The sequence below is a fragment of the Lissotriton vulgaris genome, chromosome 1_1 (assembly GCF_964263255.1).
Source record: "Lissotriton vulgaris chromosome 1_1, aLisVul1.2, whole genome shotgun sequence".
NCBI classification, from domain to species: domain Eukaryota; kingdom Metazoa; phylum Chordata; class Amphibia; order Caudata; family Salamandridae; genus Lissotriton; species Lissotriton vulgaris.
In genome coordinates, this window is record NC_141685.1 from 39,680,006 (window position 1) to 39,699,077 (window position 19,072).

The 19,072-nt window shown below is 51.0% G+C and overlaps 1 protein-coding gene across 1 annotated transcript in view; it reads right to left on the bottom strand.

Moving 5' to 3' along the window:
• Window positions 1-18,112, bottom strand: part of LOC147737108 (uncharacterized) — a 96,085-nt gene extending 77,973 nt beyond the window's left edge. The window contains exons 1-3 of the mRNA XM_086963892.1: window positions 17,875-18,112; window positions 9,539-9,665; window positions 7,190-7,300 (exon numbers count right to left, since the gene is read on the bottom strand). Coding sequence (XP_086820018.1) covers window positions 7,190-7,300; window positions 9,539-9,665; window positions 17,875-17,940 — 304 coding nt within the window. The 5' untranslated portion in view covers window positions 17,941-18,112. The remainder of the gene's footprint in view (window positions 1-7,189; window positions 7,301-9,538; window positions 9,666-17,874) is intronic.
• Between the last annotated feature and the right edge of the window lie 960 nt (window positions 18,113-19,072).

Below are 19,072 nucleotides of genomic sequence, written 5' to 3' on the forward strand. Positions count from 1 at the left end.
CTGGGCCTCACACTGAATGACAAGATGGATTGGGGGACCCAAATAAAGAAAGCCAATCTTAAATTAACTCAGTTTATAGGGGGCATTTTAAAAGTACATAAAAATGGCACCCAAAAGGTGGTGGGCCCTCCAGCTAAAATGTATAAGACCCAAGCAAGGGGAGCTTCAACCCATGGAGCCGAACTTTGGGGGCATTGTTCATCCAACAATATGTTATCTGTAACAGAGAACACTTTCATCAGGAAGCTGATGGGTCTTCCCAAAAGCACTCCCCTCACCACATTAAGGATGGATCTGGGCATTGGCCCCATTACCGACTCAATTGCCTCTCGCCCACTTCTATTCTGGCTACGCCTATGGAGTACGCCCGGGTTAGAAACATATAGGGAGGAATTGAAGGATGTTGTGTCCATACTGGGAGCTGGGAATTTACCTTGGTTGTCCTATATTTGGAGTACATGTTACCCGATGGGAAGGGCAAATGTGTGGCTAACACCAGAAGAGACCTGCTCCTCTGTCTCTAAAAAATCCCTAACCCTTGCCTTTAAAGAATTCAAATGTGCCCACCTGTCCCAGAGTATGAATTCTTACTGTCTGACCTCCAGGTTCCTGGATGTCAAGCGGCAGTACAAGTTGGAGATGGCCCTTGATAGTATCCAAACCTTCATGGCAAAGAAATTGTATTTACAATTTAGACACAGGTCGCTTCCACTTCGTGCATTCACAAATAAATGGAAGGGAGCCATCAAACTAGATTGTCCTGGGTGCACTCAGACAGAAGAAACAGAACTCTTAGAGAAGGTCTAGGTCTAAGTGGGTCATCCAACTATTTAGAAACCTGGGGCTTAGAAACTACTTCAAGGTTTTAAGGCTTCTGAAATATGAGACACACCTATTATTCGTAGTCGCAATCTCGACATTGCACTGTGGTGCCTACGCAGAGGCATTATAAAGGGTAAAGAGCCGGGTAACATTTCATAGTGTCTTCTTCTTAACTGCCAGTGATTTGTATCTGCAGATATCTTTAAGTAGGGAAATCGTTTTGATATTGCTGTTTTTTCTGTTAATCAATTTTAATGTTTTTCTTTTAAATTATTTTTTTACAGAAAATGTCTTATTTATATTCCAATTGTTTTAGATGCTCCTTATACCACTTCTTATAGGATAATCTAGCAACAGCTGATGCACAGGATGGTTAACCAAGGGTTGGAGTAGTAGTGGGGAGAGAAAATATGTTATAAAACTGTAGCACATTGCTTAAGGCTTTGTGGTTTTAGCACTATCGTTTTAATAGCCAATTGTCGGTCATATGAAATTTGTAATTTATGTATTGTTATAATCATGCACTTTTATGGCTGCATAGCCGAAATAACGTTTTTTGACTGACTGACTGAAACCTGTTTGTTTTCGAAAATTCTCAGCTGGAGAATAGAGACTGAGATAGCAAACTGTGGGGCCCTTTTGAGGGGGCATAGGGGCAGACGGGTCGGTGACATAATGGGCCTCATTTTGATGTAGGGCAGACCACCGCAAACAGGCCGCCGGTGGTGCTCTGCCCAATATCCAGGCCATTGATCCGACAGTTGGATTACAATGCTGGCGGTCTGAGTGATGATGTGAGGGGGAAAGACCACCGCCTCCGACAGGCTGAAGGAACTCATCAGGGTGCTGGTGGGACTCCTATCCCTACTATGAGGGCGGTGCCTGCGCAGGCACCCTTTCCGACTGCCTTTTCACGGCGGTCCCTCCGCCATGGGAATGCAGCTGGAGGGGGACTTTGGGGGCCACAAGCGCATATATATATGCGCTCGTGGCCCCCAAAGCGTATATATATATATATATATATATATATATATATATATATATATATATATATATATATATATATATATATATATTCACTAAAAAAACCATAGGTTTTAGGCCTTATATAGTTAGGAATTAACATATAAAAAACCATTGAAATTCCTCCTATATAGTTAGCTGGACATTTTATCGATATAAAACCAATGAAATTCGACATATAGTTAGGTGCACTAACTATATATTTCGCGCATCCGCAATCCAATGCTGATGATGTCACATATTACATCATTCATGACATCACTGATGACATTACTGATGACAGCTCATTTAACATCAATAATTACTAATGATATACTTCATGTGATAATGCAATGCACCTCCTTACACTCTAATACACCTAGTGTAAAATACAAAGTATCATTTTTGAAACTATTGACACACCAATACCATTTACTACATACCCACTAACTAATTCCTACGTCTATGTGATAATACAATGCACCTCCTTACACTCTAATACACCTAGTGTAAAATACAAAGTATCATTTTTGAAACTATTGACACACCAATACCATTTACTACATACCCACTAACTAATTCCTACGTCTACATGCACATTCATTCATTCACCCATAAGGTCATTCGTACATACTATCACTCATCAAGACACTCACACACTGCCACTCATCCATGGAGTTACTCACACACCTACTCAGTCCTGTAAAGAATCAATCACACTTTGATTTCTTAATCTATACAGTTAAACACAGAACAGCTTAGATTTTCACAGATATACAAACACATACTTACTCACTTATACAATCAAATCCTTCATCCATACTCTTATACATCCCCTCATTCTTCAATATGTAAAACATATTTAAACTTTACAAAAACACACAGACACTGGATGATGTCATCAGTGATGTCACTGACCATGTCATGAATGATGTAATATGTGACATCATCAGCATTGGATTGCGGATGCGCGAAATATATAGTTAGTGGACCTAACTATATGTCGAATTTCATTGGTTTTATATCAATAAAATGTCCAGCTAACTATATAGGAGGAATTTCAATGGTTTTTTATATGTTAATTCCTAACTATATAAGGCCTAAAACCTATGTTTTTTTTAGTGAATTTCATTGGTTTTTTAAAGGCTAATTCCTAACTATATATAGTGTATATAACCTTTGGTTTTTTCAGTGAATTTCATTGGTTTTTTAAATGCTAATATATATATATATATATATATATAGGAGGAATTTCAATTGTTTTTTTATATGTTAATTTCTAACTATATAAGGCCTAAAACCTATGTTTTTTTTAGTGAATATATATATATATATATATATATATATATATATTTCTTTCAAAATGTCCTGGTTTGTTTTCAAGAAATTGATTTTATTCGCAGAATGCCTAATAAGCTAATACCAAAAAAAAACATTACGTTATGGTTACTTTAATAAAACATACGTTTATCAGACATTATTTTTTTCTTCATTATTGGTCTTAATTCGCTGCGCTAGTTATTCAAGTTGTACATTATTTAAAAATACCTCTAATAAAATCTTGATAACACAATAAAGGGTAGTGAAAAATACTGTTTACCTTGTAAAAAATGTCCCTCCTGATGCGAGCTGCCCGATCAGAGATGTTGCCAAGTAATGGAAAAGGTGAGAGTACAAAAGACGCCCACTCCTCACACTTTTAGTAACAGAAGGGGTTGACTCTCAGACGGCAGCAAGGCTACGCAGGTCCCTACCACGCCCAGCGTCAGGGAAATGAAAAGGACTTTGATCTGCGATGCTGTCAGGCCGAACGCTGGGACTAACTCCAGGACGCCAGGTGTTTGCGGACTGGCAACAGGTACTTATGAAAGCAACGTCAATCAGGGCCGAAACAGGCCACAGCAGTCAGGCAACTTTGAAGGCTGTCTTTTATGCTGCAGCTAGAAAAGTCTGTTACTCCCGTGAATGCCATGGGCTCCATTGCAAGCCATTGGGCACTGGGCAACAGTGCCTGCAGGAAACGCCCCCACCCCAAACCACCCCCCACTACTGGTTGAGTAGATAAATCCACCAATAATTGCTCTAGTCTTAGTTTCCCAAGCAACTAAGACTATACATGGAAATGCTGTCCCGAGATTAAGTTGCATTATAGAAAAATCAGTGTCAGAAGGTGCAAATTACAACTACGGTTAGGACAGTTATTTTTGAAATCCTATGTCGGCAAATGGTCATAACAAATATCAGATGCATTCAGTGTGAAAGGTTAGCAATGGGTGAGTGAAAAGGGACCGTAAGTAGTGTTTAGTAGTGTGTGAGTGCATGGTGAAGTAGGTTTGTGGTGCGTGAGTGCAGGGTGAGTGGTGTCTGGTTTGAGGTGAGCGGAGTCTGGGTGCCGTGTGAATGGTGAGTGGGTGATGGGTGAGAGATGGGTGAATGGAGTGTGTGTAGTGTAGAAGATGGCGAAGCACATCCGCGATGCATAGGCAATGATGGTCGTCTGTAGAGCACGGTATGTAATGCATGACTAAAGGGTGAGTGAAGAGGGAGTGGTGGGCGTGTCTACTGTGTCCGGTGTAAGAGTGGTGCCTATGTGATTGTAGGATTGAGGTCTCTATAAATGAAGGGTGAGATGCCCCCTTGTGAATACAGAGTGAGTTGCATGCTAGGATGAAAGCAGGGTGGAGCACTTTAAAAAAGGACCCATCGGCATTGCCAATGCTTGTGTATATTTTACGTTAGTGTAAACAAGGCTCCGAAGGGAGGCTGGGGGTCTCACAATTTTTATTTTGGAAGAAGTAGAGGAATTACATTATAGACAGTGTAGGTTGGGCCGTAGCGCACAGGGAACACGTGTTGACGTAAATTGGTTTACATGCCCAAAGACTATAGCTTGCACTAGCACTTCTAATAGACTTCATAAGTGTCTGCATTTCGAAGCCATGAAACGAACAGCCATAAAAGTAACGTTTTATGAGCAGACCGTTGGGCCACTTGGTCGTTTAAAACAAAAAAAAACAGCTCCAGGTTTTCGGTTGTTGTTAGATGACTAGAGCAGCGTGACTCACGGTTTGCAGCTTGCGGATTGCCGCAGCTCCGTATCTCTGCTCCGCTCTGCTCTTCTAGCGGTAATCAGTAATGGTGCAGGCGGGGGCTCCTCAGCACACGGGAGCCCCGCACAAGTACTGCACCAGCCCGCATCATTAACCGGTCTCCCCCTTGGCACGGGAGACCGGTCCGGACATCAAAGGCTTCCCCCAGGCAGGGGGAAGCGGAAACCACGTCCTCCCGGCCCCGCCTACAACCAGGAGGCGGCCATTTTAAGGCGGCTCGGGCCGCGGCGGTGATCTCGGCAGTAAAACGAGGGGTGAGCACCCTCGAAATTAAAATAAAACACAAGAAAATATAAGGCAGAAGCCCCCCAAGCCCCCCCCCCCCAAAAAATCCGAAAATTTGCGGGGGTGCGCGCACGCGTGCGCGCTTATAGATATATAATTGATTTCTCTTCTAATTTTCTCAGGAACCACTGGAGGGATTTACACCATTTTACCAAAAGCGTGATCTGCATACCAGACACTACCATTTTGACAAGTTTGGTGAAATTCCCTTCAGCGGTTCAAGCTGTAGCTGAGTCTAAAGGTCCTATGGAAATTAACATGGGGAAAACACGTTTTGGGACCCCCCTTTTTTCTCAGCCCCCACTTGACGAACCCCCCCCCCCCCCCAAATTTTCAGGGAAGGAGCGGAGCGAGCCATCTTCTTTGAGAAATTTGCGAAGATTCATCAACCAGGGCCAAAGTTATTCCCAATAGAATGTTGGGGATTTCCTATGGGAACCCGTCCTAACTATATATACCTACTGGCTATCGCCAGTAGGTAATATATATATATATATATATATATATATATATATATATATATATATATACGCTTGTGGCCCCCAAAGTCCCCCTCCAGCTGCATTCCCATGGCGGTGGGACCGCCATGAAAAGGCAGTCATAAATATATATATATTTACAGGAAAAAATATATATATATATATAAATAAAGAAATAATAAACTTTAAATATATTTAAAATTAACACTAATATAATTTAAATGAAAAACATTTCATTCATTTAAAATTATATATAACTATTATAACAAATTAAGTAAACATATTATTATATACATTTAGTTACATATATTTCATTTTAAAATATTATTAAACTAATTTTATTTATTTTTTTCAAATATATTTTTATTGGCATTTTGTAGAAACTGATCATTAAAATACAATCAAGAGAAAAGGAAGGAATTTAAAACAAGAAAGAAGAGGTAGACACAATCTAATGCACCTGCTATCTCAGACTACATTCAAGGGCGCGTGTCCCATCCATATAGAAGTATCTCATCAATGTTATAAAAGAGTTGTTCAACATCCATCTTTCTTGTACATGCCCGTTCCTGATGTGGATCATAACTTGCCATTGACAATATATAATGCCACATTAATTAGATGGTGTGGTCACAGCAATATGCTAACAACTAGTGAGGCTGACGACTATCCCAACCCACCAATAGAACAAACTTGGCTGATGCGGGGGATCCCCCCCCCTCTTATCGGTACTCTCCAACCACCGTAGATCTGACCAAATACGAGCGCGATCTAAGTCCACCCAATCCCTCGCTAAACATCAAACCGCAGCAGCTCACGACTGTCCTGGCTCAAGCGTTTGGGTCTCACCATCTGGGCCTGGCAACCCACGATCCTCCCTCGTCACTGCCCGACTCCTGCAGCCTCTCCCATGCAGCTGCTACTTCCCACCACTGTTGGGCCATCGGGAGCATCCTCACGCCTCTAGCTACCTCCCACATCAATGCTCTGCCCTATGCTCCCACCCACTCTATTACATCCCTATCCCAAGCCGAGATCCGCGGTCCTCTCACAGACTTTCACTCTAGCGTGTTCCTGCGTTAAGCTAAGCATCAATCAAACAATTCCCAATTTTGCGTTTAGGCGGTCTGGGGAAGAGACCTAACAGGCACGATTGAATTGTTAAGGCCAACTCCCTACCAAGCACCCCTTTAATCTAAACCAGCACCACCTCCCAGTAAGGGCGTAACCTCTGGCAATCCCAAGTCATATGGACAAAGTTGGCGTCAGGATGCATACACCTGGGGCATGGTCTTACTTCCCCTACATATGTCACATTGAGCTGATGCAGTGTCATGTAGGTCATATGGGTATAATTAAATTGTATATATTTCAGTCGGGTGTTCAGGGAGATTTTCCCAGGATATCGCAATACTTTACGCCACTCCTAGTTATTAAGAACCCTACCCTCCATCACATCCCATCGAAAAAGTTTCTTTCTTTCTTACTCACTTGTGGACAGGTCAACATTGATGATTTTCTCTACATCGTCAAGATCTTTAGAGCACAAGTCTTCTTTTTCCTTTGGTCTTAATGAAAAAACAGAATTGGCAATCAGGGGGCCTGTAATGAAAAGAGAAATATTATTAATTCAAGCTTTTGTGAAGCGACAAAATACAGCAGAAGCATTGCTATGAAGGAACTCGGAGGTAGACAAAGTAGAATGAAAAAAAATGTACCAGTGATAAATGGGAGGGAAGAAAGTACAGGCCCCAAACTGCAATTTCTGGCCAGTCTGCAGGTTATCGATGCTAAGTTTTGTTGTGTGAGCTAAATATGTCTGAGAGTTTTTAGTCATCTTGTGGACCACTGCCAACTACCAAACAAACTTTTATTTTACAATCATAAACAAGAAAGGGTTCCAAGGGGCCTACACCCCGTTTGAGAATACATTCCCGTCCAACCTCAGGAGTCTGTATTGTTTCATTGTTTTGCAATGAATGTTCGTTACAAAACATGGATACTTCTTGTATGGGATCACTATTTGGGAGGAACAATTACAGCACGGCCCTTCGAAATAGCTAATTGGTATTGAGTCGAAAAGTCATTTTAGGAGTTGGTATAAATAAAAACCCAATATATTATACCCAAGGGAAATGTTGATTCCTGGTAAAAGGGACAGTTTGTGTATTGTTATTGAGCGTCATTTGCGTTTTTCTATATTCAAAGAGACCTGTACTTTTCTGCCTTAACTGGGACTTTGTGTGGCTACTGTTTTCAGTATTTGTAAGCACTTTCATACGAGTTTGGGTGGGGGGGGACTCTGTGACTGGCCCATAAAGCTGCAGAGGAGAATGTTGTGCACATTTTTTTGTGTCCAGCCTATGCCTCCGCCAGTAGGACCTGGCCAGCTCCCATATGCAGGCCGCTAAGTGAACCCAACAACTCTGCGCACTTCGCATCCTCAGGGCAGACTGCCTTCCGGCTGTAGCCACATTTGTGGGTGCTTTGTGGGTGATCAGAAGGAATGTGCTTTACCTCCCTGTACTTGTCTGAAATTGTTTGTATTATTTACTAGGTGCCACTTACTGTTTTATCTAAATGCACGTTTTGTAAATTACTGTTTTATTTTTTTAATCTTTTTTTTAAGTTAGCGATTGTTTGAACATTGTTTAACTATGTTTCTATTAATTATTCTTCATTTTAATTTTGTTGGTGTTTTTGTGGCCCTGGTGGCCGAAATAAAGTTATTTGACCTGAAGTGAACACCATCGACAGTCTAGAAAGGGTTGCCAGACAGGGTACAAGCACACAGTGGCATAAGAAAGAGTGAGTGCTATTTTTACCCTATGCAGGTAATCCTGCTTTGACTGAATTGTCTTCTCCCCTACTGTGCTAACGCCATCTTATTCGCTGCTAGGAGTGCCAGCAAGATTTGCTTACCCCTGTGGGACTGGAAGAGGAAAGTATTGTTTATCAGTAAGCCAACCATCATGTATGTGGAAAGTCTGGCAGTTTTGTCTTGAACGAGTTTTTCTGTTGTGTTGAGAACTTTTCCCCACCAGATCTGAGTTTTTGTGCAAGTCCGTAGCAAATAAATCAAGGTCCCTGCTGAGTCGCCACCCCTCCAGCATCTGCTTGAGGTTCTTGAATTCCATTCATGGAGGTTAACTGGAGAGCGATGTGACTAGCTACTAAGGTTATAGCTGTTTTATGTGTGTTTATTTGAGTGGTGTTAGAGCTCCAACATGTATATATCTCCAGTCGGTATCGCAGAAAGCGTGCCTTATTTCTCTTTAAATAGTGCTTCCAAAGCATTTTGGTTGCATCCCCCAATGTGCACTCTCTATCAATCCTCTTTTGAGGGTATAAATGATTACAGAACTTTCGTTGAATTGTTTCACGTGTGGTCTTTTAATGAACTCTTTTCTTTTGCATGTGACTGTTCTTTCACTTTTCATGTTCCATATTTTTGAAACATTATTAATTTTCATTACGCTCCATATTCCACGCTCCAATGCATTTCGAACTTTAATTCCTCTTCATCAGGGAGCCATTGAGTCTTTTGAACTCGTCTCCTCCCGTCACATCAGGAAACATTCAAACCTTCAGTGTAGCCTATTCGCCGAATAGACTACTCGGAAGGTTTAAATCTTAGTAACTGGTCATCCTTAAATTCTAACATGGATGCAGCCTGATATGCCTCATCTAAATATGATAAACGATGAAACCATGAAACAGAATGATGAGGGAGTATAAAGTAATCTATTCTAATAAAAAACCCAGAAATGTCTTCACATCTTGAGCAGGGCTCTTCGTACAGTACATACTGGTACCCTAAGCGTGCCAGGGCCATCTTACCCAGAGAGCTGAAGGCCAGCTGGATTTCCTTCATGACCTTCTTGTACAGCTCCTTCTGCCAGCACTGGAGCAGCTCCCACTCTTCGTCAGAGAAACAAGCAGCGACATGGCAGAACGTCAGCGGGGCCTGGAAGAGCAAGCATCAGAGCACAGAGTTCAATCTAGCACACCACAGGCCGCATATTTCTGTCACACAGACTAGCGTTTGCAAGTGTTCACAGTTTCAAAAGATACCAGAAGAAGACGTGACTCCCCCACTCTGAAGCAACTCTAAGTCCAGATTAACGCCTTCAGCCCGTCAGCGGCAACTTGAGAAATCCAAAACTCGCTTAAAACAGAACGCAGGACTATACAAGTTTCAGCAAACAAAAACTCATTTTGGAATCCCTTCACAACGGAAACAAATGTCCAGTAAAGGACAATCACATAATTACTGGACAGAAACACTAATCCAGCAACTTGAGAAATCCAAAACTCGCTTAAAACAGAACGCAGGACTATACAAGTTTCAGCAAACAAAAACTCAGTGTGGAATCCCTTCACAACAGAAACAAATGTCCAGTAAATGACAATCACATAATTACTGGACAGAAACACGAATCCAGTACGGGTAATGGGTTTATACTTTTATAGCTTCTTTTAGCTCTTTTAGCTATTCCCCATTTTTTCAGACCACTTTTTGAATAAATATGTACATATGTATGTGGTGTTTACATTCCGCAAACCTATCTGAAAGAACAATGAGGAAGTGATGTTCAAGTCGCCAGAGTGGCCTCGGTGGAAAGTATGGGGCCCCTTCCTCCTTTAAAGACTAACATTTCAGGATTAGATATTGGGATTAAACATGGCATGGGCTTCTTCGTCAACAGAACGCGAGAGGTTTGAGGCTTCCAGACAGATATCCTGCAGACAGTGCAAAGCTGATGAACAAAGTCACCAGTTCAACCACATGCCAATAAATAACAGGACAATACCAGAGCAAAATGAGCTTCCCACTCCCAACCCATATAACAGCTGAAGTTATGGAGGGCTGATCTCAGCAGCTAAAAGAGGGAAAATGGGAACTGGAAAGCTGTGATTGGAATGCATTTCTGGACAAGGCTGCAGGAAACGACAGCAGTATTTCACAAGCAGCCAGCTATTTTTTAGAAATTGCTCCGATATTGGATCAGAAGGCACTTCAGAAAGAGCTCTTTTTTCTATATGGGGACACAGTGATGCTCTCTCCTCACCACCCATCCTGCTGCACTCACCTCCCCTGGGGCCTGCTGGCACAGCTCTCTCCTCTCTCATCCTCTGCACTCACCTTCCCCGGGGCCTGCTGGCACAGCTCTCTCCTCTCTCATCCTCTGCACTCACCTCCCCTGGGGCCTGCTGGCACAGCTCTCTCCTCTCTCATCCTCTGTACTCACCTCCCCTGGGGCCTGCTGGCACAGCTCTCTCCTCTCCTCCCCCGGGCTCTGCACTCACCTCCCCTGGAGCCTGCTGGCATAGCTCTCTCCTCTCCACCCATCCTCTGTACTCACCTCCCCTGGGGCCTGCTGACACAGCTCTCTCCTCTCCTCTCCTCTCCTCTCATCCTCTGCACTCACCTCCCCTGGGCTCTGCTGGCACAGCTCTCTCCTCTCCCATCCTCTGCACTCACCTCCCCTGGGGCCTGCTGGCACAGCTCTCTCCTCTCTCATCCTCTGCACTCAGCTCCCCTGGGGCCTGCTGGCACAGCTCTCTCCTCGCCACCCATCCTCTGCACTCACCTCCCCTGGGGCCTGCTGGCACAGCTCTCTCCTCTCCCATCCTCTTCACTCACCTCCCCTGGGGCCTGCTGGCACAGCTCTCTCCTCTCTCATCCTCTGCACTCACCTCCCCTGGGGCCTCCTGGCACAGCTCTCTCCTCTCCCATCCTGCTGCACACACCTCCCATGGGGCCTGCTGGCACAGCTCTCTCCTCTCCCATCCTCTGCACTCACCTCCCCCGGGGCCTGCTGGCACAGCTCTCTCCTCTCCACCCATCCTCTGCACTCACCTCCCCTGGGACCTGCTGACACAGCTCACTCCTCTCATCCTCTGCACTCACCTCCCCTGGGGCCTGCTGGCACAGCTCTCTCCTCTCTCATCCTCTGTACTCACCTCCCCTGGGGCCTGCGGACACAGCTCTCTCCTCTCCTCTCATCCTCTGTAATCACCTCCCCTGGGGCCTGCTGACACAGCTCTCTCCTCTCCCATCCTCTGCACTCATGTCCCCTGGGGCCTGCTGGCACAGCTCTCTCCTCTCCACCCATCCTCTGCACCCACCTCCCCTGGAGCCTGCTGGCACAGCTCTCTCTTCTCCTCTCCCATCCTCTGCACTCACCTCCCATGGGGCCTGCTGGCACAGCTCTCTCCTCTCTCATCCTCTCCACTCACCTCCCCTGGGGCCTGCTGGCACAGCTCTCTCCTCTCTCATCCTCTGCACTCACCTTCCCCGGGGCCTGCTGGCACAGCTCTCTCCTCTCTCATCCTCTGCACTCACCTCCCCTGGGGCAGGCTGGCACAGCTCTCTCCTCTCTCATCCTCTGCACTCACCTCCCCTTGGGCCTGCTGGCACAGCTCTCTCCTCTCCCATCCTCTGCACTCACCTCCCCTGGGGCCTGCTGACACAGCTCTCTCCTATCCTCTCATCCTCTGCACTCACCTCCCCTGGGGCCTGCTGACACAGCTCTCTCCTCTCCCATCCTCTGCACTCACCTCCCCTGGGGCCTGCTGGCACAGCTCTCTCCTCTCCACCCATCCTCTGCACTCACCTCCCCTGGAGCCTGCTGGCACAGCTCTCTCTTCTCCTCTCCCATCCTCTGCACTCACCTCCCATGGGGCCTGCTGGCACAGCTCTCTCCTCTCTCATCCTCTCCACTCACCTCCCCTGGGGCCTGCTGGCACAGCTCTCTCCTCTCTCATCCTCTGCACTCACCTCCCCTGGGGCAGGCTGGCACAGCTCTCTCCTCTCTCATCCTCTGCACTCACCTCCCCTTGGGCCTGCTGGCACAGCTCTCTCCTCTCCCATCCTCTGCACTCACCTCCCCTGGGGCCTGCTGGCACAGCTCTCTCCTCTCCTCCCCCGGGCTCTGCACTCACCTCCCCTGGAGCCTGCTGGCATAGCTCTCTCCTCTCCACCCATCCTCTGTACTCGCCTCCCCTGGGGCCTGCTGACACAGCTCTCTCCTCTCCTCTCCTCTCCTCTCATCCTCTGCACTCACCTCCCCTGGGCTCTGCTGGCACAGCTCTCTCCTCTCCCATCCTCTGCACTCACCTCCCCTGGGGCCTGCTGGCACAGCTCTCTCCTCTCTCATCCTCTGCACTCAGCTCCCCTGGGGCCTGCTGGCACAGCTCTCTCCTCGCCACCCATCCTCTGCACTCACCTCCCCTGGGGCCTGCTGGCACAGCTCTCTCCTCTCCCATCCTCTTCACTCACCTCCCCTGGGGCCTGCTGGCACAGCTTTCTCCTCTCTCATCCTCTGCACTCACCTCCCCTGGGGCCTCCTGGCACAGCTCTCTCCTCTCCCATCCTGCTGCACACACCTCCCCTGGGGCCTGCTGGCACAGCTCTCTCCTCTCCCATCCTCTGCACTCACCTCCCCCGGGGCCTGCTGGCACAGCTCTCTCCTCTCCACCCATCCTCTGCACTCACCTCCCCTGGGACCTGCTGACACAGCTCACTCCTCTCATCCTCTGCACTCACCTCCCCTGGGGCCTGCTGGCACAGCTCTCTCCTCTCTCATCCTCTGTACTCACCTCCCCTGGGGCCTGCGGACACAGCTCTCTCCTCTCCTCTTATCCTCTGTAATCACCTCCCCTGGGGCCTGCTGACACAGCTCTCTCCTCTCCCATCCTCTGCACTCACCTCCCCTGTGGCCTGCTGGCACAGCTCTCTCCTCTCCACCCATCCTCTGCACCCACCTCCCCTGGAGCCTGCTGGCACAGCTCTCTCTTCTCCTCTCCCATCCTCTGCACTCACCTCCCATGGGGCCTGCTGGCACAGCTCTCTCCTCTCTCATCCTCTCCACTCACCTCCCCTGGGGCCTGCTGGCACAGCTCTCTCCTCTCTCATCCTCTGCACTCACCTCTCCTGGGGCCTGCTGGCACAGCTCTCTCCTCTCCCATCCTCTGCACTCACCTCCCCTGGGGCCTGCCGACACAGCTCTCTCCTCTCCCATTGTCTGCACTCACCTCCCCTGGGGCAGGCTGGCACAGCTCTCTCCTCTCTCATCCTCTGCACTCACCTCCCCTTGGGCCTGCTGGCACAGCTCTCTCCTCTCTCATCCTCTGCACTCACCTCCCCTGGGGCCTGCTGACACAGCTCTCTCCTATCCTCTCATCCTCTGCACTCACCTCCCCTGGGGCCTGCTGACACAGCTCTCTCCTCTCCCATCCTCTGCACTCACCTCCCCTGGGGCCTGCTGGCACAGCTCTCTCCTCTCCACCCATCCTCTGCACTCACCTCCCCTGGAGCCTGCTGGCACAGCTCTCTCTTCTCCTCTCCCATCCTCTGCACTCACCTCCCATGGGGCCTGCTGGCACAGCTCTCTCCACTCTCATCCTCTCCACTCACCTCCCCTGGGGCCTGCTGGCACAGCTCTCTCCTCTCTCATCCTCTGCACTCACCTCCCCTGGGGCAGGCTGGCACAGCTCTCTCCTCTCTCATCCTCTGCACTCACCTCCCCTTGGGCCTGCTGGCACAGCTCTCTCCTCTCCCATCCTCTGCACTCACCTCCCTCTGGGCCTGCTGGCACAGCTCTCTGCTCTCCACCCATCCTCTGCACTCACCTCCCCTGGGACCTGCTGACACAGCTCACTCCTCTCATCCTCTGCACTCACCTCCCCTGGGACCCGCTGGCACAGCTCTCTCCTCTCTCATCCTCTGCACTCACTTCCCTTGGGGCCTGCTGGCACAGCTCTCTCCTCTCCCATCCTCTGCACTCACCTCCCATGGGGCCTGCTGGCACAGCTCTCTCCTCTCCCATCGTCTGCACTCACCTCCCCTGGGGCCTGGCACAGCTCTCTCCTCTCCCATCCTCTGCACTCACCTCCCCTGGGGCCTGCTGGCACAGCTCTCTCCTCTCCACCCATCCTCTGCACTCACCACCCCTGGGGCCTGCTGGCACAGCTCTCTCCTCTCTCATCTTCTGTACTCACCTCCCCCGGGGCCTGCTGGCACAGCTCTCTCCTCTCCCATCCTCTGCACTCACCTCCGCTGGGGCCTGCTGGCACAGCTCTCTCCTCTCCCTTCCTCTGCACTCACCTCCCCTGGGGCCTGCTGGCACAGCTCTCTCCTCTCCCATCCTCTGCACTCACCTCCCCTGGGGCCTGCTGACACGGCTCTCTCCTCTCCCAACCTCTGCACTCACCTCCCCTGGGGCCTGCTGGCACAGCTCTCTCCGCTCCACCCATCCTCTGCACTCACCTCACCTGGGGCCTGCTGGCACAGCTCTCTCCGCTCCACCCATCCTCTGCACTCACCTCCCCCGGGGCCTGCTGGCACAGCTCTCTCCTCCTCTCCACTCACCTCCCCTGGGGCCTGCTGGCACAGCTCTCTCCTCTCCCAACCTCTGCACTCACCTCCCCTGGGGCCTGCTGGCACAGCTCTCTCCGCTCCACCCATCCTCTGCACTCACCTCCGGTGGGGCCTGCTGGCACAGCTCTCTCCTCTCCCTTCCTCTGCACTCACCTCCCCTGGGGCCTGCTGGCACAGCTCTCTCCTCTCCCATCCTCTGCACTCACCTCCCCTGGGGCCTGCTGACACAGCTCTCTCCTCTCCCAACCTCTGCACTCACCTCCCCTGGGGCCTGCTGGCACAGCTCTCTCCTCTCCTCTCCCATCCTCTGCACTCACCTCCCCTGGGGCCTGCAGCTCTCTCCTCTCTCCTCTCTCATCCTCTGCACTCACCTCTCCCGGGGCCTGCTGGCACAGCTCTCTCCTCTCCCATCCTCTGCACTCACCTCCCCTGGGGCCTGCTGGCACAGCTCTCTCCCCTCCCTTCCTCTGCACTCACCTCCCCTGGGGCCTGCTGGCACAGCTCTCTCCTCTCCCATCCTCTGCACTCACCTCCCCTGGGGCCTGCGGGCACAGCTCTCTCCTCTCTCATCCTCTGCACTCACCTCCCCTGGGGCCTGCTGGCACAGCTCTCTCCTCTCTCATCCTCTGCACTCACCTCCCCTGGGGCTTGCTGGCACAGCTCACTCCTCTCATCCTCTGCACTCACCTCCCCTGGGGCCTGCTGGCACAGCTCTCTCTTCTCCCATCCTCTGCACTCACCTCCCTTGGGGCCTGCTGGCACAGCTCTCTCCTCTCTCATCCTCTGCACTCACCTCCCCTGGGGCCTGCTGGCACAGCTCTCTCCCCTCTCATCCTCTGCACTCACCTCCCCTGGGGCCTGCTGGCACAGCTCTCTCCTCTCCCATCCTCTGCACTCACCTCCCCAGGGGCCTGCGGGCACAGCTCTCTCCTCTCTCATCCTCTGCACTCACCTCCCCTGGGGCCTGCTGACACAGCTCTCTCCTCTCTCATCCTCTGCACTCACCTCCCCTGGGGCCTGCTGGCACAGCTCTCTCCTCTCCTCTCTCATCCTCTGCACTCACCTCCCCAGGGGCCTGCGGGCACAGCTCTCTCCTCTCTCATCCTCTGCACTCACCTCCCTTGGGGCCTGCTGGCACAGCTCTCTCCTCTCTCATCCTCTGCACTCACCTCCCCTGGGGCCTGCTGGCACAGCTCTCTCCTCTCTCATCCTCTGCACTCACCTCCCCAGGGGCCTGCGGGCACAGCTCTCTCCTCTCTCATCCTCTGCACTCACCTCCCCTGGGGCCTGCTGGCACAGCTCTCTCCTCTCTCATCCTCTGCACTCACCTCCCTTGGGGCCTGCTGGCACAGCTCTCTCCTCTCCCATCCTCTGCACTCACCTCCCCAGGGGCCTGCGGGCACAGCTCTCTCCTCTCTCATCCTCTGCACTCACCTCCCCTGGGGCCTGCTGGCACAGCTCTCTCCTCTCTCATCCTCTGCACTCACCTCCCCTGGGGCCTACTGGCACAGCTCTCTCCTCTCCACCCATCCTCTGCACTCATCTCCCCTGGGGCCTGCTGGCACAGCTCTCTCCTCTCCACCCATCCTCTGCACTCACCACCCCTGGGGCCTGCTGGCACAGCTCTCTCCTCTCATTCTCTGCACTCACCTCCCCTGGGGCCTGTTGGCACAGCTCTCTCCTCTCCCATCCTCTGCACTCTCCTCCCCTGGGGCCTGCTGGCACAGCTCTCTCCTCTCTCATCCTCTGCACTCACCTCCCCAGGGGCCTGCTGGCACAGCTCTATCCTCTCCTCTCTCATCCTCTGCACTCACCTCCCCAGGGGCCTGCGGGCACAGCTCTCTCCTCTCCTCTCTCATCCTCTGCACTCTCCTCCCCTGGGGCCTGCTGGCACAGCTCTCTCCTCTCTCATCCTCTGCACTCACCTCCCCTGGGGTCTGCTGGCACAGCTCTCTCCTCTCTCATCCTCTGCACTCACCTCCCCTGGGGCCTGCTGGCACAGCTCTCTCCTCTCTCATCCTCTGCACTCACCTCCCCAGGGGCCTGCTGGCACAGCTCTCTCCTCTCTCATCCTCTGCACTCACCTCCCCTGGGGCCTGCTGGCACAGCTCTCTCCTCTCCCATCGTCTGCACTCACCTCCCCTGGGGCCTGGCACAGCTCTCTCCTCTCTCATCCTCTGCACTCACCTCCCCTGGGGCCTGCTGGCACAGCTCTCTCCTCTCTCATCCTCTGCACTCTCCTCCCCTGGGGCCTGCTGGCACAGCTCTCTCCTCTCTCATCCTCTGCACTCACCTCCCCAGGGGCCTGCTGGCACAGCTCTCTCCTCTCCTCTCTCATCCTCTGCACTCTCCTCCCCTGGGGCCTGCTGGCACAGCTCTCTCCTCTCTCATCCTCTGCACTCACCTCCCCTGGGGCCTGCTGGCACAGCTCTCTCCTCTCCCATCCTCTGCCCTCACCTCCCCTGGGGCCTGCTGGCACGGTTCTCTCCTCTCCTGGCTCATCCTCTGCACTCACCTCCCCTGGGGCCTGCTGGCACAGCTCTCTCCTCTCCCATCCTCTGCACTCACCTCCCCTGGGGCCTGCGGGCACAGCTCTCTCCTCTCCCATCCTCTGCACTCACCTCCCCTGGGGCCTACTGGCACAGCTCTCTCCTCTCCACCCATCCTCTGCACTCATCTCCCCTGGGGCCTGCTGGCACAGCTCTCTCCTCTCCACCCATCCTCTGCACTCACCACCCCTGGGGCCTGCTGACACAGCTCTCTCCTCTCCTCTCTCATCCTCTGCACTCACCTCCCCCGGGCTCTGCTGCTCTCTCCTCTCCTCCCCGGGGTTCTGCTGCTCTCCTCGGCCTCTCATGGTGTCTCTGCTCAGAGTGAAGGGTCAGGGTCGGTGTCTGCAGCCTCCACGATCAGCCTCGGCGGCGCATGCGTAGAAGAGACCCGGGCGCCTACGGTAGACACAACCAACGAACTACGCATGCGCAGAGGAGACTCAGGACACGTCCCGGATCCACTAAACATCCGCGCATGCGTAGAAGAGACCCCGGCACCTACAGTTGATACAACCAACGACCTACGCATGCGCAGAGGAGACTCAGACACATCCCGGAGATACTAAACATCCGCGCATGCGTAGAGGAGACAGAAGCGCTGAGTGGAGACAGACCCATCAGCGCATGCTCGCCGGTAGAATACGGCCAGACCACGCCTAGCTAAGGTTCTTCTTTTGCTCATGCTCAGTGTCGATGATCCAACTAGAAGCGCTGAACTGAAAAAGCGCTTAACTGAAGTAACGCGAACCTACGCATGCGCGGTATGATAGAGCGCCGACCGCCCACTAGAGAGACATGGCTCGTCTGCGCATGCTTTATTTATTGTAACTGTGCGTAGTGCGCGTGCTCAGTATGATCGCGCGGCCCCTGTTCTAAATATATCACCACCCCCGTCGTTTTGTACACCCCTACGTCAGAGGGGTGTCGTTACATGCAGGTTCTGCCTGTATATTCGCGCTGCCCCATCTGGTTGTGCACCCTCTCCTTGCGCATGCGTGAACAGGCCCACTACCACCACGGGGCATGGAAGCCAGGAGGGCAGAGCATGCAAAGGCAGCGCCGCTGCTGAGGAGGTGGAAAGAGGCCTCTTCAGCAGCGCACCTGCCGCACTGTGCTTTACAATGCCTCTTGGTTTAGCCCCCCCCCCCCTTCCCTAGGCCCTCTTTCTCCTCGGAATTGTACCAGAGAAGAGAGATGCTGTTACTGCATCCTGTGAGGTGAGGAGGGGGGTGGGGAGGGCTGCAGGAGCACTGGGGCTTGGGTGGGATGAAGTGCCGAGGAACAGGGTGAAAGGGTGGGGGAGACGTGGACGGCTTGCAGGGGGTGCTGTGGAAAAATGTGCAGAAAAAAGCGCCTGCCACAAACTATACTTTTATATCACGAAAATGACGTTTGGTTGTCAACCTTGAGCACTAAACTTTATCTATGTTTTTATAA